General features: G+C 42.1%; 1 protein-coding gene across 2 annotated transcripts in view; it reads right to left on the minus strand.

Moving 5' to 3' along the window:
- Window positions 1–2,802: 2,802 nt before the first annotated feature.
- The window catches only part of WBP1L (WW domain binding protein 1 like), a 64,805-nt gene continuing 44,958 nt past the window's right edge, over window positions 2,803–22,649 (minus strand). For both annotated transcript variants that reach the window (XM_066620569.1, XM_066620571.1), the window contains exons 2-4: window positions 17,521–17,623; window positions 6,765–6,926; window positions 2,803–5,062 (exon numbers count right to left, since the gene is read on the minus strand). In XM_066620569.1, coding sequence (XP_066476666.1) covers window positions 4,320–5,062; window positions 6,765–6,926; window positions 17,521–17,623 — 1,008 coding nt within the window. In that variant the 3' untranslated portion in view covers window positions 2,803–4,319. The remainder of the gene's footprint in view (window positions 5,063–6,764; window positions 6,927–17,520; window positions 17,624–22,649) is intronic.

Raw genomic sequence — 22,649 nt, forward strand, 5'->3', positions numbered from 1 at the left:
CAGTTCTGATCATGTTCAGTTGAGTGGGCCAGAGACTTTCAGGGGACAAGAGGTTGGCCACGGGCCAGAAAGAGGCTTGCTGCGGGCCGCATCTTGCCCCCAGGCTGGGGTTTGGGGACCCCTGCTATAGAGAATGAACAAGTTATTCATATAACAGCTCTGAGCTGTGGTTAGGCAAACATTACAGGCTAGCCTGCATCTGCCTCCCAAACAACTAGCAAACTATGTGGTTCCTCGCTAGCAATAATTGAATTTACTAACGTTAAGAGAACTAACCCAAGACAGTGACCTGTTTTTTGCTGATGTCAAGTGTTTTCAAAAAGAATAGCCTTCTCCTGCTTTCCATATGGAGCATGCGTCAGGACCCCCTGGGTAATTGCACCAAGTTACACAACAGCCCCAGGGAACGTATTAAGCAATGGCAAAGGGAGAGTTATTTTCTTGCTGCCGATACAGAATGCAATGCACAGTGGAGAATAATACCAAAATACCCGAGAGTCCTCCAAGATGGGCATGTGGCCAAATGAACTGGAAAAAACACACACCCTCAAAACACAGCTGTTCTTCAATTAAAAACAAACCCAGAAAGAAACACTGTTGATCGTATTCCAAACGTACTGCTGACAGACTAGCTTTGAGGAAGTTTCTGTTTACTTACCTGCAGATGTATGCATTAGTTAGGCATATATTCCCCAGAGCTAAGCAAACCAGTACCTTTCAGGTGAGCCAGGCCTTCCTTCATTTCCAGTGAGCTTCCCGAGGAGTGATAGCCACTGGAACAAGGAGCTGTAGCCAAACCTCCAAGACCAATATACCTATGGAAGGAGTGTTCAAACATCTGCTTGTCATCTTTCCCCATAACATTTTAAGGGGCACACTTTAGTCTACTATAGGCACTATACTTAGAGCCTATATACAGAGGAAACCCCATAAAGCATAACAGAACTCTCTTCCTCCTTTTGTGTCATGCATTCACAGGAATTCTGGGTGCTTGGCCATTATGGGGAATAGCAGGTTTACAGTGCATCCTGTGTCTCTGTCCAGCCTACCTCATGTCCTTCCACTCAAAGAATGAAAGCGCAGTGCACATGCTCCTTGACTGATGGAGAAGGCCTAGAGATATGCTGTCCATAATAAAAGACGGACTGCACATGCTATTTCCTTGAACTGCCAAGTCATTCAAATGCTCTGGCACTGAACTCTGCTCACATAGTTTGTTGTGGAACAGAGTCGTTGGGTAAATAAGTTGTAGGCAGAGATACCCCAAGGTATTTCAGAGCCAGGAAAACTAAAGGAAAGTCAGGATGGTGTAGTGTTTGAAACTCGATGCTTTTAGAAGTAGGCTAGCTCTGAATGCCAGATGCAAGGGACTGGCACCAGGATGAAGGTGTCTTGTGTGCTCCCTGAGGCATCTGGTGGGCCACTGGGAAATATAGGAAACTGGATGGGCCTGTGGCCTGATCCAGCAGGGCCCTTCTTATGTTCTTCAACCACTGCTTAGATGGGGAGTTCACTAAGCTACCCATTTCCAGCCTAACCTAGCTCACAAAATGGAGGGCGCAGAGGACAACAACATGGATTCTACCTTGAACTCCTTGGAGAAAGGAGTTCTCGGAAGGCATACCCAGATGCCAGGTGTGACAACCACGTCGTGAAGGATTCCATCTGGATGAGAAGGGTTCTATGAGCTGCCCGAAGAGCAATTATTGTAAAAACTCATTTGTACTCTATTATGGAGCTTTGTAAGCCGCCTTGGGTATCTGCTTCGACATGGAAAGGCAGGATTATCAATTTCTCAAATAATAATCACATCATGATGTTAAGAATGAAATGGTATTCCAAGATGCAATGCTGAAGGTGGGCTACTTCAGTAGGGCTGGTTCTGGCTGTAAGTGATGTGCAAAGAACAGTGCAAGGTAGAGATAAAAAGTGCTTCCCCATTTGCATTTTCCCATATGAGTGCATCCCTACCCTCATTCTTGCTAGTAGACATTGTTCAATATAAGAGGTGTGTTCTCATTAACTTGTGCTAATTCATACGGTTACCACATCTCAATAGTGCTGGTAAAAGTGCAGAAGAGGGCAACCAAAATAATTGGGGGCTTGAACACCTATTTTACAAGGAAAAGCTATAATGTGTCAAGCTTTTTAGTTTTAGAAAAATGGCAATTGAGGAAAATATTATTGTAGACTATGAAATTATGCACAGTGTAAAGAAAGTGGGTAGAGGTTTACTTCTCCCTCTTGAACACTAGAATCACCAGTCATCCAGTGAGATGGGTTTGCAGCAGAATTTGCACTATTTGTCAGAATGGACACACTGAAGTACTTCTTTACACAGCGCATAATCAATGAAATTCACTACCACAAGATAAACAATTAGTTTGGAGCCAAACAATTATTTTAGATTACTTTAGATGGGGACTGAACAAATTAATGTAAGACTATCACTGGCTAGCAGTCATGATGGCTGTATGCTACCTCCAGGTTCAGAGGCAGTGTGCCTCTGACTTCCCATTGCAAGGCAGCCGTGATAGGAGGGGGATATGCCTTTATCTCCCAATCTTCCACAGTCAAGTGGTGAATCACTGTGGGACACAGGGCGCTGGACTAGACGGGGCTTCGGCCTGATGCAGCAGGGCTTTTCTTATGATCACACAACCCAGAATTATATGGATTAAATTCACATCATACTTGAATACACCTGTGCAAATATGGGGGCAGGGAATGTGTTTTTAAACTGTGCTACATAAGCACTCTCTCTCTCTCCCCACCAAAGAAAATGACACACGTGGACATGAATTATCAGAAAAAAAGGCATTATTATTTGGGCTTACACCGTATTTCAAACTGATTTTGGTTTCAAGAAATCAAATCTGAAAGTCTGTCTTATGACATTAAATGACTCAGACAACTGCAATTAAAGAAAGAGGGGGAGGGGAAAAAACTCCATCACACTTAATATAGAAAGAAACCAAGGCTTGCTCTCTTCCACAGGAACACTCCAGGGAATGTCAGTTTCAGCTGTTTGGGTTTTTTCTTTTCCCCCTTGGGGTTGTTACTAACAAAAGCTCCACTGTTTGTTTAAAGCAAAGCTACAGTCTTTTTTTGTTTGTTTGTTTTGCAGTCTTACAGCAGCAAGTTTCATATCACCAGTAGGAAACACACATGCATGTACTGCAGTCAGACACACATACACTCACAGACGTTATACAGTAGCCAGTTGCCACTATCAAGAGAGAAAGAGAGAAACACTCAATTCTTTTAAGTGGTCACCGTTGGAATCACGCTAAACTTTTAGACTAAAAAATAAAATAAAAAAAATACTGCACAGGTCTTCCACACTGATGCTGCAAGCCATCCTTTTGCAATGGACGGAGTTCTCTCCATTTGTTCAACAAGCATCGCTGAAACCTGAAGGCACGCTGGCCAAAAAGACAGCCCTGTTCTTTGTTTGTTTCTGGGGATGATGGTGGTGGTTGGGATGGGGTTTTGTTATCATTTTAACTAGCGTGCTGGCCTGAACTTGCGAAACCCTGCCCTTTGCATTGGAGCACACCAGCTGAATGTCATTTAGAGACCACAGTACTGGAAACAGCAGCTCCTCTGCCAGGAATCTCAATTCACTGCTGTGCTCTTTAGAAGGAATATATTTGCCTTCAAAAATAAAAGGCAACATCTACAACCCCCTTTTGCATAAACCTTCTGTTTTGGGGTATCAGTTCTTTTTCTGGAAGAAACTTAGCCTTTACAGTTACCAGCTTTGAAAGGAAAAAGGCTTCTGGAGGTTGCTGAAACCAACAATGCACCAGAGGTGATAGCACTGTATTGATTAAAACAAAAAAACACAACCTCTGGGGATTCATTTTAACCCCTCAACAGCACTACCTAAATTGACTGCCATGGTCATCGAATGCCACTGGCTTCTGGGAAGACACCTGGAAAGGCTGGGGTTGGGGAGGGGGAAGATAACTAGTACTCCTTGTTCACACAGGGTCAGACTAAGTCTCTGATCAAAAGATAAAGCAGGTCTTGAAAAACTTTTAAAAAACCAACCAAATAATCCATCACCAAAATCAGCAATAGGAAAAAAAGTTTCTCTCTTTTTTTATATGTATAAAAATGATCTCACTTTTAATTCTAAACCCCTAACCAGATGGAGGAGAGGGGAGGCAATTTAGAAAAGAGGCCCTGCCCCTTCCTCCATACACTTAGGGTTTATTCCCATAGTTACATTTGAAGAAAAAGGTGAACCAGCTTGTTTTTGATTGAAGTCAGGTTTATCCTTTTGTAGGTTTTTCCCTTCTGACAGTGCTGCTTTAGCTGGGCGATGTGTTGGTATTAGAGTTTGGGGAGTCCTGCTCATTTATGGTGTTCAGGAGCACACACACAGGCTGTCGGGGGAGATGATGGTGGCTATGTTCTCGATGCTGCTCATCAGAGACACTGAAAAGCCCTTCCTCCTCATCTCCATGTGGAGGGTGGCCGCTGCAGCTATCACAGAAGTCCATGGGCCCATCATCAATGAACCCATCCAACTCCTTGAGATCACTATCATGGTGGCCCTGGTTGCAGATGCAGATTTCAATGCCCGAATCACCAGTGAACCTTCTGTGCCTCCCAGGTGTCTTATCTTTAGCATCAGAGAAGGCGCTGTTGTGGTCTAAGCTCTCTGAGTTGTAATCCTTAAGTAGTTCTTCTTTGCACTCCGAATTCTTATCAGGACAAGATATGTGGTTGGCCATTTCTTCCATTTCTGCCCCACTGTTTGAGTTTCTTGGATCGCCACTTGTTGCTTTGGTGGTTGACTGCTCAACTAGCGGGGTGGAGGATTCAGAGTCCCCAATGCTGGGGGAGGCAGTGCTGTCCACATTTCCGTTATTGCTTCCTGCACCTGACAGAGAGCCTGTCTGGGTTGGCTGGAGGTTTCTTGGGTCCGGTGCTGCACTGCCACTGCCAGGCGGGACACATTGCTGATGTAAGGCACTATATGGTGGGGGAGGGGTCGGAGGTCGGTTCACCACTTCCTCATAGGGAGGTAGTAAATAATTTGGCAAAAATCCTAAATGGGAGGCAGGGAGGACAAGTTACTTTCAGATTTTATTAGAAAAAATCTAAAGGCTTTTAACACATTCACATACACCCCATTAAAAGTAGATAAAACACAACAGTTTGGCCCATCTTGGTGACTTACTTACAAATTACTTTCACTGAAAGAATCTCAGTTCCAATTTGATTTAGGAAGCAGTTATTGCAACATTTTTACAGATGGACAGACAACATAATGTAGTTTAGCAGACAGAGGCAATACATAGTTCAGAGGCTGCAAATATCATCTGAAGCATGTTTATGTAGCCTTTGACTCCTTTCTCAAATCCTTAAGGATGGAAAAATATGAAACTCCTAGATTTCATGGACAGAGAGTGTCCTGGTGCCGATCTGACCCAGACTACTAGCCAAAAAGATCACACAGAGAATCTGGGAAGAAATGGAAACCACTTTCAGATGTCTTGCCAACCAATACAGGCCTGAAGACCTAGAATGAAACTGACTTCTTCTTCAGACAGTTTTCTCAGGAATGATTCAATGCAGGCAGTTCCCCTTCTATAATCACTTTTGTTTGCTCTTTTGTCTCTTATTCTATCTGGCATTTTGGTAACCTATGGCTTTTTCCCCCTTTCCCCCTGGTGGACGGGGTAAGGTGAGAAAGAAGGCTCATAGGGTTATGAGGGTCATCTCTACTATTTGATCATTTCATTGTTGAAGACAGCAATAAAAATTTATCTTAAAAACAGACCAAATTCAGTGATATCAATAATAATACTTTTTCCAAAACGATATGGTGCTTTTTTGCCATCATGCCTAACAGATGATTGGTTGCACCTCATTGTTAATACAACTTCCAGGCACATGGATTTTGTTGTGTCAGCTCCAGAGGAAAAGGTGTGAGAAGTAGCTTAGTCAGTGCTGCTACCACCATTAGCCAGGCCAACGTGCAACCAAATCTTAGTTAATCCACTTCTTTCTACATCGGTCTAACCGGCCATTAAAATTGGAAAATGAACTGGAGCCAAGTACTGCTCTATGATACCTAGAGTAAAATAACTTTAATTGTTTCTCTATGTGACCCAAACATTTATCCACAGGATTCAGATCCTGCCCATAGTCATAATGGGAACAAGGTTACTTATGAGCATGCTTCAATCAAGCTGCCAGGACAGAACTCAGTCTCCCATAATGTGAAAGAGTATTATCTCATCCTCACCAGCCATCAGCAAATCTCTACATATTCACCCCCACCATCTTGGCAGTGGATCACTTTTGCATTCATGACTACCCCAGCAATTTTCAACTGGTGTGCCAAGGCACATTGATGTGTCATGAAAGATCCGCAGGTGTGCCACAGGGGTTTGGAGCACAGCAGTTTAAAATAGCTGAACATGTCTTCCAGGTTCTGTGGCTCTATTTCTAGGGCAACTGTCTGCAGTAACAAATTGCCTGTTCCTCATCTGCTGGCAGAGGGACAGACAATTCATTGCTACATACAGATTGCCCTAGAAATGGAGCCACAGAACCCAGAAGAGTCTCCTGGAAGCCAGAAGTGACATCAAAAGAAGCAGAAGGTCACAGAGAACACCATAGAGGCGAGTGTGCTATGAGAAGAAAAATGTTGAAAATTGCTGCACTACTCAGTAAGGCAATGTTTTGATTTTTGATCTTTGTAAGGCAAAAGTTGAAGTTCGCTCCTTGCATGCAGTACATACGGAAATAAAATGGCAGGGTGGAGTAGTTATGAGCTTCACGATAGGCAATCAGGTTAATCTCATGCTGCCGCTGTTGCGCCTGGAGCCTATGTTTGGCGCGTCGGTGATGGCAGACACAACAGCAACTCAGTATGATGATGATCGTCCACACTAGCCAGAACCCTGTGCAGAAAGCAAAAAAGGGAAAATCATTTTGGAGAAGTACTGATGGAATCAAAGGCAATAAAATAAATGTGAGTGAGAAATGCAGAGTTCTTTCAGACACCACCACATTTATTCCATGACTGACAATGGGCGTCAGGAAGAAAATTGTTGGCGTTAAATTGGAGATTAGGATGGCACACCAACATACTTTGTCCTACTTGCAGCTGAAGACAACCATGGTGGAGTTTCTACCCGCATCTACTATTCAACCATTTTTGATCCTACAAGTGACAAAGCAGGATTACATGATCTGCCATGAAAGATGCTACTTCCATATTTATTATAGCTTTAGTCCATCCCAAAGACAGAAAAGCTGTACTGAGATACAAAGTCTCAAACAATAATTGCATAACTTGTGGACTCAAATGCTGTCCATATGATTGGTTTTGACATGCTTCTGAACAGAGGGACCAGCCAAGAAAAGTTCTATATATGAAGCCATTGAAAGGGCCTTTTGAATAAGTGAAAAATCTACTATCATTCCTTAGGTAAGCCACAAGAGGAAGGAGATACATCCTAGAAATCTCGTTCCAGTCTATCATAAAACATGCGCTAACTACAATGACTAAAACATTAATTATATGAATTTGTTACCATTTTGAAGAGGATGTGTTACTTTACATTTTGTGTCATGGTAGTTAAACTAGAATTACAGCACTGGCAACTGGGTACCTGCAGGCAGAATCTGGACTGTGGAAGGCTGCTGCTGGGCACCAGTGAAGGTGCTTCCATGACAGGTGTCCCCCATATCCACTGTTTCAATTATTTGCAGATCTGGGGGACCCCACTCATCTGAGCTGCTTCCTGTTAACATTCATTAGTCTCCCTCTAGCGTGCAGGCACCATGCTTACACATCCCATTCTTCAGTTTAAGCAAGAATGTTCTTCAGTGTAAGCACACACAACCATGCTTGCCACTGCTGTGGCTGAACAACAAGTTACTATAATGGATGGGGAGGTGGTGCAGGGGCACCTATTTACTATATACAGGTGTCCCCCTTCTACCCGGCATTTATGTATCAGTGGAGGTCCAGAATGGAGACCCTGCAGATACATGGGAGTGATGTGTGAACTGCCATGACTTTACGTTAAATGAAAGAAGTTTAACTTCAAGCTGATGTCATGCTAGCTGAGCTCAGAAGCAGTTAGCTAATGAAGGGGAGGGGAGAGGAAACAGATGAAATTGCACTTTGTGGTTACTGTGCAGCCATATCTCGAATTCATTCCTTTAAATCAGGCGTAGTTGTTTATTACTTGCTTGTGGGGCTGAAAAGCAACATCTTCTATAATTTCACCTGTTTTTTGTTTCCCATCCACCCAAAAAGGCAAATGTTTCTCAGTTTAGAGAAACATTGGATAGAAAATTATGTTCCCATCTCCCTCAAAGTAATGAGAAAGACATCAGATTCTTGCAACCTCCCTACCAAGAATAGCCCTGGAGATCATTCCTGTTATGTCTGCACATGTCCAGTCTAAATTGGTACTAATCTTGCATCCATACAGTATGAGATGTTGAAAAGTGGTCAAGAAACCGCAACCATGACAGCTAAGGCTTTTGTTTTTGTTTTTAAAACAGGAAGAAACTTTCCTCACCAGCATGCATTAACACATGAAAATCACTGTCAGGTCTTTTCAGTTCCCTTTTGCAACATGTAAACAGCACAATATAATGTTAAGAAGGAACGACTAACAACCGCCAATTTTTGCACAAAAATTTATGGGTAATGAGAGCAATTTGGATGAACTTCTGAATGTGGGCTTGTACCTGGATGCTCAGGTGATGGCCACAGCAAGGGGTGCTTTAGATTAAGCTGATGCAGCTGCTGAAGCCTCCCCTGGACGAATCAGTTCAGGCCCTGGTTATTCATATATTGATTACAACTTGTTTGGGTTACTGTAACATGGGGATACCCTTGAAGGCCTTTTGGAAACTTCAACTCACAGAGAACACTACTGTTCAATTGCGGATCAGTGTGAGGGCAGGGTGATCTTATCACACCAATGTCCTGCCATCTATGTTGGCTGCTGGTATGCTTCCTAGTGCAATTCAAGCTGCTGGCTCTAATCTTTAAGGCTCTAAAAGTCACCTTGAGTGCCCCTGACTTGGGGGCAATAGTATCTCAGTGACCACCACCAAGAAATTGTCTGGGCCTTTATCTCTTATGTCACCACTGGTAGAAACTTGTTCAGTGGCAACAAAGAAAGAGGCCATGTCTGTGACGGTGTCCAAGTTGTGGAACTACTTTAATTCAGAATCATCCTAGTTTCAGTTTCAGCTGGCTAAATAACCTTGTTTTGCTTGGCCTTCTGCTGTCTTACTGTTTTTAAGGGGATACCCTCACTAATATGTCTGCTGCTGTTACTGCTTCACTTTTTTCCCCACTCTGTTAGCTTTTCTTTTTAAAAAAATATATTCAATTCTTATTGCAAGCCACTCTGAGTACCTCCCTGTTGGGAGGCAAAAGCACAGGATAAACATCTTTTGAGAAATAACACAGTTTGGTGTGCAAATTCAGCACTGGCTCCAAGTACAAGCAGTATTTTTTCCTTTTTCTTTTAAAGAGTCTAGACCAGGATTCTCCAAACCTTGACTCATGGGCCAGATACGGGCCGCGTGAGCAGTGCTTACTGTTCTACATCCCTCTGCCCAGATCAGCTTGAAAGAAACACAGCACCCTAGCAGAACAGTAAATGCTGCTTGGGATGTGGAGGGCTTTTTTGAGACACAGCAGTTTCCATTTTCGAGACTGCGAGTCTAGATACTTACTAGATTCGACAAAAGCAGTTGTATGAAAGTTTCATCAATAACATAAATACCTGAGCATCTTACTGAAAAATCTGCACCTCTTCCCCACGACCAGCAGCAGCAGAATTATTCAGGGCATGCCAATCTATGCATGCATCCATACAGTATGGTTGTTTTGTTTAGTGGTCTCCAAACTGCATCACAAGATTACCTCTCCAGGTGTGGCGCGTGCAACGTTCTGCGCTGTAGCCTTCCCTTTTTAGCCATTCCTCTTAGAAACTTGCACCAGACAGCTGCTTCTGCTGCCTGTCACCCCAGCAGGCTCTGCACCCTGATTTCTGGGTAAAAGCAGCTGCCCAGCAAGGGTTTCTGAAAAGATCAGCTGTGAAAATGGGACGTTGCAGTGCAGAAAGCCTCCACCACCAAAGCGCCCGGATGGGTAATCTTGCAACTCCAGATTCCACCCACAGGCCGGAGTTTGGAGGCCCCTGGTTTAGCCAATCAAGGGAATGCTGACATGACACTAAATTCAGTGCCTAAATGACAACTCTGTAGATGATTGGGGGTGCACACAGCCAGGCTAGCAGCTGTCTCACTGCCACTCACTGCAGACTTCTCAACAGGCAAAGGACAGCTGCATTAACTAGAAGATTACTACATATGAGACAGAACCTTGGAACTATTTTGGCCAGGTGGTCACAAAGGTACAAACTGCTAAATACAATATTTTCTATAGTAACTTTCTCCTGGGGGGGGGGGGACCACAAAAAAATATTTAATCACCAGAAAGAAATTTCCATGTTTCCCCAATGGCAAAAGTTCAAGAAAAGATCTCATTGAGGGAAGCGCCTTTTATTCTCTGCAAAATGAGAAAACATGTTTTTCCCTTTAGAGTTCAAGAGCAGAAACAGTTCACTGTAAACTTGGGTAGCTGCCACTGCTTTATTGGCAGGGAAACACACTAGAGCCAAGCCAAAATATGAAGCAAACCATTTCTCCATTTGCCTGAAAAGGTAACCAGAAAATAGCCCACATGGAAAGAAGCCCACACAGGTTAGGGTGGGGGGATTCAATGGATTAGGGTAAAGGTTGCGACTTTTTTTCCTGTGGGCAATTCTTGTGTGGGCTTCTTTACATAGAACCATATAAAAAGTGTGTGTTAGGTGATGGTTTCAAGCTATTTGGTCCCAGAGAAGGTGAAGTGGAACCATTTTGGTGACCAGTACAGAGTGAAGGTGACATAGTTGCTAAGAGACTGTGCTGTGAACTGGCAAGTTCCTAGATCAGTGGTTCTCAAACTGATGGGTTGCAACCCATCAGCCTGAGAGCCACTGCCCCTTTCCCTTTAAGGGGTGGGGGCAGGGGGAAACAGCTACACAGTTTCCAGGATCACACCACTGCGCAGGAAGGGGGGTTGTTTTTAACTTAGCTGCTACCAGGGCCTCGGTGTGTGTGGGGAGCTCCGCGGAGCCCTCGGCAGGCTCCCCACAGTTTGTAGAATGTAAAAAAAGATTGTGACCACTTCTGGGTTGCGATCTTGAAACCAGAAGTGGGTTGCGATAGTTTTTTACATTCTACAAGCTGCATGGAGCCCACATCCCTGAACCCCTTTCCCATGCAGTGGCGTGAACTCTCCCAGAGAATTCGAAAACCAGTGTCATAAATAGTTTCCCTCTGTCATGAATTAAATCACTTCAAAGGTCTTTAAGGTCAAAAGCAAAAAAGGAGGGTTAAATGTCAAGCTAAACCAACTCATTCAGTGGCTTTAAGTCATTCTCTCTCAGCACCCCCATGACAAAATGGGGATAACACTAGGCTACTTTATGAAAAGGAAGCTTGCTTATTTATCCATTAAAATAGCTATCCTGTGACATAGTCACAGTTAACTTACCCTGTAACTTAACCATAGTCACTTACCCTGCTAACTAGGTAAGAGGCACTTTTTAAGCAGGTGCTCCTCTTTTATTTAGTGGGGAGAGAGTAACTGGCCCTCCTCACCCCAGCACTGTCTTTTCTAGTGGCTGTTGGCTGTTGTTCTTTTGCATCCTTTTAGATTGTGAGCCCTTTTGGGACAGGGAGCCATTAGTTGTTCGTTTGATTTTCTCTGTAAACAGCTTTGTGAACTTTCTGTTGAAAAGCAGTATATAAATACTGTTAGTAATAATAATTAATAATAATAGTAGAGTTTAAAAACATATTTATGTCTTAATGGTCAGGGAAGCGTCAAGAGCAATCTTTCTATTTTTTTCTCCAATAAAACTTTGTTTACCAACACAAGAGTTTTTGCAGTAAATTTCTAGACACTGTGGCCGGGAAAATCCTAGTCTTTAGAGAATTCTTTCTGGTCTTTTCAGTCCTATCTAAAGCTTTCTCAGCATGCAGCAAGGGTAAATTAAAAGCATCAAATTGGGAACTTACACAGAAGTCTGTACTTCAACTACTTTTGCAATGGAAAGTTTATGTAAGTCAATAAATTTTTTAAAAATGCACATCAGCGGAATAACGAGCTGGGATGAGGTACCCTAAACTGGTGGTTCTCAATCTTATTTTTAAAAAAATTAAAAATAATTGGGGGGGAGGGAGAAATATGCCGGGGGGGGATTCTACTGTCTTCAACCCAATGAGATACGGTTTCATAGGGAGATACAATTCAAGCCTTTATCTGTTAAGTAAGGCTTATTGTCAAACAACTGCAACTATGAGGGTGTTTTGGGTGCTCCAGACACTTCAAAACAAGCACAAGCTGTGAGTAATAACTGATGCAAGGATAGAAATATCCCTGTCAGTTCCAACTTCGGTTCTGGATTCCCTTTGCTCAACTGGGAACACAGCCTTTTCCAAGAAAGTAAGAAACCAAGCAATCTGGGTGGTCTTTTTCATTAAATGGAAATGTACTGTTAGTGCTTAGAAAGACATTTCATAAATTAATTTAATTTTGAAAAAATAAAGATAAGCATGAAGGCTGAGAGAAAAAACCAAATGTTTATAACTAGCTCTTTTCTACTGTGCTTGGGTTAGATGGGATTGCCAAAATTCAGAGGTTTCCAATAGTCTTCTGTCCAAGGAAGAACCCAAGACAGAAACAACCTTTAGTAGGCCACCCTATCCTGGAACATTTGATAGCAAAGCCCATTTCTCTCGGTACGTATGAGGTTAAAAAAATGTTAGCACCAAAAACAAATCCCTTTCAAAGCATCCCCACGCTTTTCAAAGTCTAACATCTCTCTCTCTGGGCTAACCAGATGAGACAACATGTCCCTAGTGTCACAGGTCAATTAGAGCCAACAAATTATTAACGACACCAGAGCTAGGTAACCATACTTCCTCCAGATAACAAAGATCATTATTATAATTAGGAATTGCAGTGGTAATAGGAAAGATAGCACACACCACCCCCTAAGAAGGCCTTACCCGAAAGAAGGCATGACTCAGTGTGGGAGGAACACACGGGCTTAAGGACTGATTTGTTTTCAGCCTTTTCCATTTCAGAATGAGCTATTAAAGGCAGTACTATTTAATACAAACACTAACCCATTCCACAACAAGCAGTACAGGGAAAAAAAACACAAAGGAAGAAACCCATATAAAAAGACTGATTTGTAAAATCTCAGTACAAATGCATGCAGCAATACTTGCAAAGGAATCCTTCTCATCTGCAAAAGTGTAATCCAAGAAGCTATCTTGGGTAGTGATCAATCTGATAAATCTAGGCTGTCCACTCTCAGACAAACATGTAATGGCTGCTTACAATGAGTTAGCAATTCATCTGACTAAGGCCACAGCACAAAATGCTGCATAGTGTTCTCTAAAGCTGCTGCTTACATTGTGGTTAGAAGTAAACCAAAGAAGAGAGCCCTTGGAGAGCTCTCCCCCCTAAGGGATAGGGTAAACACCAGTTTACTAGCTTAAGCCATTTCTGCCCAATGTTGCACATACACAACAGGGATGAAGTGTGTACACCTGTGGGTTGGGCAAAAATGGGTTAAGCTCTAGAATTTTCCAACAATGCTCTGTGCATGTACAATGGGTAAAAATCCCATTGACCCAACTGCACAGAGACCATAAAGAAATTGCTTCTTGAACTGGGATGGTCATCGGTTGTATTCCAATATTGGGAACTTGAATAAAAGGAATTTAACTTTACAAAATGCTCATAAAATGAATCTCATCTCAGATCTGCTCTCATAAAATCTCAGTTTTCTTGTCTTAGCTTTAGTGCCCAATACCAAAGAAAATACAAGTATTAATAGATTTTGGCAACCACCTTTTCAATTTTGGTTTAGTAAGAGGTGGACAACTCATCTGGATTTAACTGTTACCTGGTTTTAACTATTGTCCATCTGCTTAATACATCATGTTCTTTAATCTTTACTTTGCCTCTTAATAACACCTCACTGCTGATTTAGCTTCCTGTTAGCTTAACTTTCAAGAAGGGGGAAGAGAGAGATCCTGTTGACAGCAACCGGTTCCATTACCCAAAACATGGAATCATATTTCATGAGACATGTCTGGCCAAGACAGATACTTTTTTGTTCCATACTGCATCCCCTTGCATGACCCACTGCAGTAAATAGATAAAACTAAATTAGCAAGTCCTATAAAAAGATGCCTAGAAACTCTCTCTCAGAAAGTGTAGTGGTGCTGGGATCCCAAGTCAGAGCAACAACTCTCAAGCTGTAACTTTCCAAAATTCATTTTGATCTGTGGAGCACAGGGCTCACTACCTAACAATTTGCACTTTTTAGGGAAGATAAAAAACACAGCCATTCACTTCCTTTCAGGTGGTGAAAATTTATTATACTGTCATGTTATTGCCACACAGTAGCTGCTTTTCTATGCAATCTGTCAAAAACATGTTTACAGAGCCTTTTCACCTTCAAAATGGAACCAAGAGACTTTGCCAAGTACTACATATGCTTAAAAGAAACATTTGGTGTTCATCATTCTCCCTGGACTCTGCCTGAAATAAGCACATGCTCACTTATAGAATAGCATGTTGCCCGAGATCACAGACCTTCTCAAAGCCACTAATTCAGAGGTAAGACTGCAGAAAGCATCCTAGTTAGCATAGAGAAGGTTGCGCACTGCAACTGATCCGTCTGCTGGGCATGAACTGAGAATGGCTTCAACTCTGGTGATAGTGCAAAGGGTCCTAGGGTAAAGCGATATGGAGTTTTGCACTGTACACCTTCACAGATTGAAGGTGGGAGCTGTCATTTTCAAATGCTCCCCTACATAATAATAGACTCCCTACAAATGGTAGAACAGCACATTGGAAAAAAAAGAGTGACATGATAACTTTCTCCCTGATATCCTAAATATGGGCTAGCTCCTACCCTTCTTCAGGAAAAGGTATGATGTTCATATCACTCAAGTAATCTTCAGTCTATTCTCTCTTTTGACCCCTGAGCATAGGAGAATAGCAAAAAAGATAGATTAGTCACCACAGTCAGTCTGGTTCAATTTTAAGATATTCATGGATTCTAGGCAGCTGGTCAAGCACATCATCATAACCACATACACAACACTAGGGCTGTAATGCATTGCCCCCGCGTGCATGGCAGTGACGTCATCACTTTCAGGTTCTCTCCAGAGGAGGGAGTGCTTGCTGCAGCACCTTCACACACACACCCCCGGTCCTTCTCTTGTGGAGGCTCCCCTTGAACGGGAGCTTCTATAGAAGAAGGAATAAGGCTGCCAGCACCTCCTCTGTAACTAGGGCAAAGCCTGAGGGGCAGTCATGCACCCCCCTTGGCACTGCACCCGGGGAAGGTGCCCCTCAGGCTTCCCCCTAGTTACACCCCTGAACACCACAAAAAGAATTGCAAAATTCTTCCAGAAATCCAATTGGGGGAAGTGTGTTGGTGATGTCAATAGCGTTGGCCATTAAGTACGCTCCAGTTCTAACTTGGTGTTCATTTCTTTACAGAGGAGGAACTGATTTTCCCCATTTCAACATGAGTTCTGCAAAAATCTGTTTTCTACAACTCAGCTCAGCACAAGAGGGAAAAAAGGACATTCACTGCTAACTGTTATATTTCTCCGAACTTGTGCTCAAAATAATGCATAATGAATACACACGTTGTGCATTCTGATCAAACACTTTCATTGTGTTTTCACAAAGTAAAGACAAAGCAAGCAGCTACAATTACTCCACATGGTTATCATTTACATGTATAGAGAACAATGATATTGCTACGTTCTAATTGCTCTTCCTATTTCCAGATAATCATCAATGGCAATCTGAGTGAATGACAATAATCTAAACTAGATGCTACCTAAACTGGAATAACTAAGGCTAAGTCTTCTTCTTGTAGGATACAGCACAGCTAGCACACTACGCAAAGTTGGAAAAAGGCACCCATTGCAACTGCTTGCCACAGTTGTGACCCAAGTAAACACCAGATTGAGGTGCGTACATTTATTCAGCTCAGCTGAAAATCTGCTCCTTTAGGGGAACTGGAACCCCATTAAGCCCTTCTACTCCAAACCTGACAGGCCACCAACTATCAACATCTCTTTTAGGTAGGGAAGGATTTAAGTTTGCTGGCCTTTGCCTGGACCCACTGACTTCAGAGAGAGAGATACATATAATTGCGTGTTATCAGTACACTGACAACAAGCTCCAAGACTTTGTCCTCCAATATTAAACATGACACATGGAATGGAACCTTGGTGCACCCCACAGGATAACTTCCCTCGGAGGGAGTTGCAGTCTCCCTCCTCCCACGATCTGGGCCCTAAATCTGATAGGCAATGGCAAGATGTATCACCCGTTTATGATACTAAAGGTTGCTAAGAAGCCCAGAAGTGTTAATAAGGAAAGACCCTTCTCCCTCTCCCCATCTATCTTCTTGTAAAGTTTCTGTACTATCTACAGGATTAAAGCCTGACTGAATTGAGTCTATATAATGGCTGCATTTAGACACAATACCAAACAATGGCCAGGCATTGTAACAAAAGGAGGGGAGCAGCTGTGTGCACTGCCCTGAACTCTTTGGAGGAAGGGCGGCATATAAATAAATAAATAAATAAATAAATAAATAAATAAATAAATAAATAAATAAATAAATAAATAAATAAATAAATAAATAAATAAATAAATAAATAAATAAATAAATAAATAAATAAATAAATAAATAAATAAATAAATAAATAAATAAATAAATAAATAAATAAATAAATAAATAAATAAATAAATAAATAAATAAATAAATAAATAAATAAATAAATAAATAAAGAAAGAAAGAAAGAAAGAAAGAAAGAAAGAAAGAAAGAAAGAAAGAAAGAAAGAAAGAAAGAAAGAAAGAAAGAAAGAAAGAAAGAAAGAAAGAAAGAAAGAAAGAAAGAAAGAAAGAAAGAAAGAAAGAAAGAAAGAAAGAAAGAAAGAAAGAAAGAGCAGCCTTGAGTACTGGACACTTCCTCTTCCCACATGGGAAAGCAGTCAGAAGTTTCTGTTCCTGCTTTGAGGCAAACTATAGCTTGTCATTTTGTATGAACCCAACAACTGCTTTACGCAAACTTCCATTTGGCGGGTTTGAAGGAAACCAATAGTCCACTACAAAGCAGGAATAAAAACTTCTAAGTTTTTCCCCTCCCAAACGGAGAATGCAAACCAAAGGTTGCTTATAACTTATCCTTATAAAAGACATACTGAATGCAATCCGATTCATTCAAGATTGCTGAGCTGAGCTGTCACCACCCACTCCAAAACCTTGGCCAGAATTTATAATTTCCAGAGAAAGACCAAAGCAATGCATATGACTCAGATTATGAGAAGGATCTATCCTTTTAAAAGATACTTACACCAGAGTTCATAATAGTAATTGCAGCACTGAGACTGTCCACAGCAGTGGCCCGTTTCACAGATATAACTCTGATTATTGATTCCCATGCAGGTTTCTTTATCCTAGAAAGCAAGAAAGAAATACATTAATGATGCTGCTTTTTTAAATGTGAGGAAAGCCCATATATTTTAGAACAGAAATTAAATATCAAGTTACTTTCAAAGTATGTATTAATCCAAGATGCAAACACCTGTTTAAAGCCATAGAGAGCCTGTGGCTTAACCTGCTAGTTCAAACTTTCAACTTTAGCAGTGGCATCGCTAGAGGGGTGCAGGTCGCACTGGGTGACGTGCACTGGGGGGGGTGACACGCTAAAATCGCAGTGGTTAGGGGTAATACTGTCATGTTATATACCATTGGATGCAGAATTTCCAGCTGAATGCAATACAAAAAATCAGAGTGAAATATCTCTTTTCTAGCAAACGTTATGGGTATAAACCTGGTGAACAAAAAATGCATGGTGCCCTATGGAAAGTGGAACTGAGCTGCATTGCGCATTTACTCATGAGTAGGTGACCCTTGCCTTAGTCCATTGGAAAGGGCAGGTTGAGAGGAATCCAATAACATCAGAATGGTCCTGACCCAATGAATGCAGCCCCCCAGAACACCTGAGAAGGAAGTCCCTCCCTCCAAGCAGACAAATGTATTGAGCCCTATGGAAAGCAAAACAGCCTCATGGTCATGTTTACTCAAGAGTAAGCAAACTTGCCTTGACTGGTGGTCAGGTCAGGCAAAAGTGGGTCCCAGTGCTAAAAGTCTGAGAACTGCTGCAATAAGGTGTTAGTAAGTTGACATCCTGGGAGGGGTGTGTGACACCACTAGTGACCAAAATCACAATTTGGAAGAATACCATCATGTTATATATCACTCAGTGCGTAATTGTATGCAGAATGTGTTCTATCTTTGTTCTATCAAAAGGTACAGCCAAAAACCAGTGGGGATGGAGTGATGGAACATCACCACGCCCACCACCTGGGGTGTTGCCCCGCCCACTGCAAGGGAGGGTGGCATGTTGGCATCCCACACCGGGTGACGCGAACCCTAGTTCAACCACTAGAACCACTGACTCTAGCTCAACCTTGTAAACTGAACGAATACCATAATTAGCATAGAATGCCCTGGTGCCATCAACAGGGATCCTTACAGACATTCACAGGGTTATTTTCACTGTTTCAGCTGAGCATACCACTTAGCTGAATTGTGATGCCGAGTCTAGAATGATCAGCTTTGCATGCTTGAGCAACGGAAGTCAACTGATATCCAGCAGATTCCCACATCTGCACACACAACTGCAAGAATGAGAGGTCTGCCAGTAGTGAATATTTCTGAATGCTCTTCTTTGTATAAAAAAGGCTGCTATGCAAGCTAGAAAACTAGAACCGCCAGCAGGTAGGTCAACTAGAAAGTTTGTCATTTATCCTACCTTTTTTCTGGCAGGCAGTTTCTTAAGGGCCCTTTTGCCCTGCATTTCAACCCTGACCTTGTTGTCTGAGCATGGAGTTTATGGAGCATGGAGTTTATCCCCTGGGGGCTGGGGATAAGAATAGGCCCTCAGTTTGGCTGTACTTGTTGTAAGAGGTGACTAAACAGCCACTAGGTAGATGGGACTTGTTAGCCTGGGAAGGCAGCTCATCTGAGAGAAGGAAAACTCTGATCCCAAACCTCCACTTCCTTGTGGCTACATCCAGTTAGGGAAAAGGCTTCATGAGTCAACCTCGAGGCAAAATCTGGAGCCAGATTCCCCGAGGCAGTTCATGGCTGCACACAGTCATGTTCTGGCAACTCCTGCAACACCGCTGGAACCAATGGTATTGGCTTCTGCCTTTCCATTGGACCATTTCAGCAACATGGAGAGGGGGGATTTGCTGCATGGGTAAGCCTATCCTCCATATCTTTACCCAGGCTTCGCGCACTGGAGAGGACACTCTGTTCCAGAATCACTATTCAGAGTGCGATACCATGGTCTTCTGAGACTGAAGGATGCCAGCTACAACATGCCCCGACTCACAGCATTTAGAAATCCTAAGCCACTTAGAATCGCCTTGTGTGCCCCATTTTCAGGTCCCCCCCCCCCCCCGAAAATGAAAAGATAATTTTTTTAGGACTGTATTTAGGACAATTATTTTGGGCTTGTCCACATAAAACCAATGGCATGACTGGATATTGCCATTACTGTACTGCCAAATATATTGAAATCATGGAGCTATTAAATGTTGTCTTTAGCATTTTAGGATGTTGTGAATCACCCATACTGTACATTTTGAACACACCACTGCTATTTCACTTAGTTGTGGATTTTTTCACTTTGTATCTAGTCCTCAAAGAATCAGAGGACACAATAATTAAATGAGTGTGATCTCGGCTCATTTAGATCAAACTAACGTTTACTGCCATGTAATCCTACCCTGAAGCGATTCTTGCCTAATTAGCAGTACATTTCAGAATAAAATAAGCTTTCCAATAAGATGGCTTCCTGGAATACTTCTGCAGTCTAGGACAGAAGCCAAATCAGACCTACTTTATCACCATTACGTAATTATTCCTGAAGGCTAGCTCTTTGAGATGAAAAACAACTGTGGCATGAAGTTATCCAACTATCCCCCTGACCTGGGTGCTACACCCAGATAAAGTGCTCCAGCAACCTCTGGCATCTTGTTTTATAGCCTTGAAAATAAAGGTATGGGTGGATTTGTACCATTATCAAAAGCTGAACAAGTTTCTTATCTAGCATGATGTACAAAACATACAGTAAGATCAAGGTGGAGGTTAACAGGAAGCAGTTAACTTCTGCTTCCTGTAACCCTGATCTAGTTGTTTTCAAGTATTCAGGCTTCTCAGAGGCAGCCTGTACGGCGCTATAAGCTTAATGTCTATAACGACCTGTAAAGCAAAAACGTCTTCATCTGGTAAGCATTTAAACAACATTAATGGGTGCATGGGGCAGCGGAGATAGGGTACCCCATATCTGTAGTTTCCGTATCTGCAGGGAGGGGGTCCCTGGAACAGATGCCCAATAGATACAGAGGCACACCTGTATTCAGTCTGGAGGTTTATCTGTAGAAAAAGTGTTAGCCATTCCTCTAGTGCAGTCAATCTTCCCGTGTCTGCCTGTATCTCAGCAGCACTTACCTGCCATCATAGGAATGGGGAGAACCTATAAGGAAGATTCTGAACTCATGAACTAAGAAGTGAAAAATGGATTTGGCTTATTCTGTATGAAACAAAGCTCATGGATAAATACCATTATGGGAAGCGACATGGGGTTTGCATCCAAATGCATACATCTGTTGGGAACGTCAATTTCTACTTGGAGTTTTGCATAATTATTCTGTGTTTTAGCCTCTACAATACAATACATCAAGAAGTAAAGGAACATGCTTGCACTTGACCACTATCAAAACTACAAGGCAAGGTGTTCTTCCAAATGTCCAACATAAAAGAAAACAAGTTAGCTGTAGCAGCGATACTAAAACAAGCTTTTAGAAGTTAAAAACCCTTTCACACATCCAACCACCCCAAATGAAAACTTTACAGTTTCTTCTGAAGACATAATCCTGATATTGGATCATTCAAACACAGCAACAGATTCTGTTTATACTAAAGGAGACTCACTCTATTTTTGGATCCAAACACATGGACATCAGCATGAACACTCCCACCAACACCCATCACCTCAGTTGGAGTTATCACGCTCCACAAAAAGCCAGACATCTGGCATCATTTTCAAAGTGCCCACATAAAAGTGCTAAGAGAGTTTCTAAAAGTAGAAATGTCTCCTGCATCATCTTACACAGCAGAAGGGACACTCCTCCATTATATCCAAAACAAGCTCAAAGAAACCACGTGGGCTTTAACAGCAGCTTAAGCACATGCTGAAATCATCTCTAGTCTGGAAAACAATGTGCAAAAGTAGGACAGCCAGATTTGTACTCACACATTCAGAACAAATTTCTTCTCTAGACATCTCAGATGCCAACTGGGAAGGTAGTTGAAATTTGATAACCACTACTATTCTATATTGGATTAAGGCTGTCTGTGGCACATGAGATACCAACTGCAACTGCATTCCCTTTTACTTTTAAAAAGTAAGGGTAAAAACAGAGTAAGGAAAAAAGAACGCCCTGAACAATAAACAAGGCAGTCACATTCTGTACTGTCCAGACCAGCCTTGAACATCTGCCAACAGTATATGACAAAACACTTTTGCAAAGAAGCCAGTAGGATCGGAACTGATGATGGGAGGATTCTAGAAAGAAGCATCTACAAGGAATAGTAACATTACTATAGCTCTCTTCACCATCCAAAACAAATCGCTTTTTGAAAGAAGGGCCAACTCTTATTCTATGCAGAGACAAATCCAACAGGGAGCTGCAGCCAGCTGCTAGACATGTATACCTAAGAGACTCCTAAAACGCCCATACACTCAACGTTTTTCAAGAAACTCTCACTACATCTGTGTACAGTTTTACTCTAAATGTAACTCATTTAAATTAAATTACTTTGTATGTCTCCAAAGTGCATGAAGATTTTTTTTAATCACCTATTTGCAGACTAGGAAGAAGCCAGGATGATAGGATACTACAGTTGCCAACTCTTAAGTGCTATAGTTGGATCAAGGAATTTAGGGTATATTTTATGAATGAGGTACATTTTCAAATGAACCACAGCTTTCAATGTGCTGATTATGTGGGAGAACATAGTTAAAAGTGTTCTTAGAGAAATAAAGCAGCAAAACTACTGTATCTCTGTATATTCAGATGGCACCTTGGAATCCACAAGGATCCGCCCATGGCCTCTGTGGGCTTCAGAATGAAGCCCAGAGGCAAAAAACACATTCTGAAGCTTGGGGAGCACAGATGCAGTCGCCTACAGAGGGTTCAGGTTAAGCCAAGTCTGGCTCAACGAAGGTCCAGGGGACCCATATTGAGTCAGATCTGCAGATATAAAAGCTATGGATAAACAGGTTCAAACTGTAGTACAGATAAATCTGTACATGAATACAATCAGGCTCCAGTACTTTATAGAAAGGTGTTGAAAGACTAGCTGATCTACAATACAGCTAGAGAAGTGACCTACAACCTTGAAACA

This window comes from Tiliqua scincoides, chromosome 3 (genome assembly GCF_035046505.1).
Source record: "Tiliqua scincoides isolate rTilSci1 chromosome 3, rTilSci1.hap2, whole genome shotgun sequence".
Lineage (NCBI taxonomy): Eukaryota > Metazoa > Chordata > Lepidosauria > Squamata > Scincidae > Tiliqua > Tiliqua scincoides.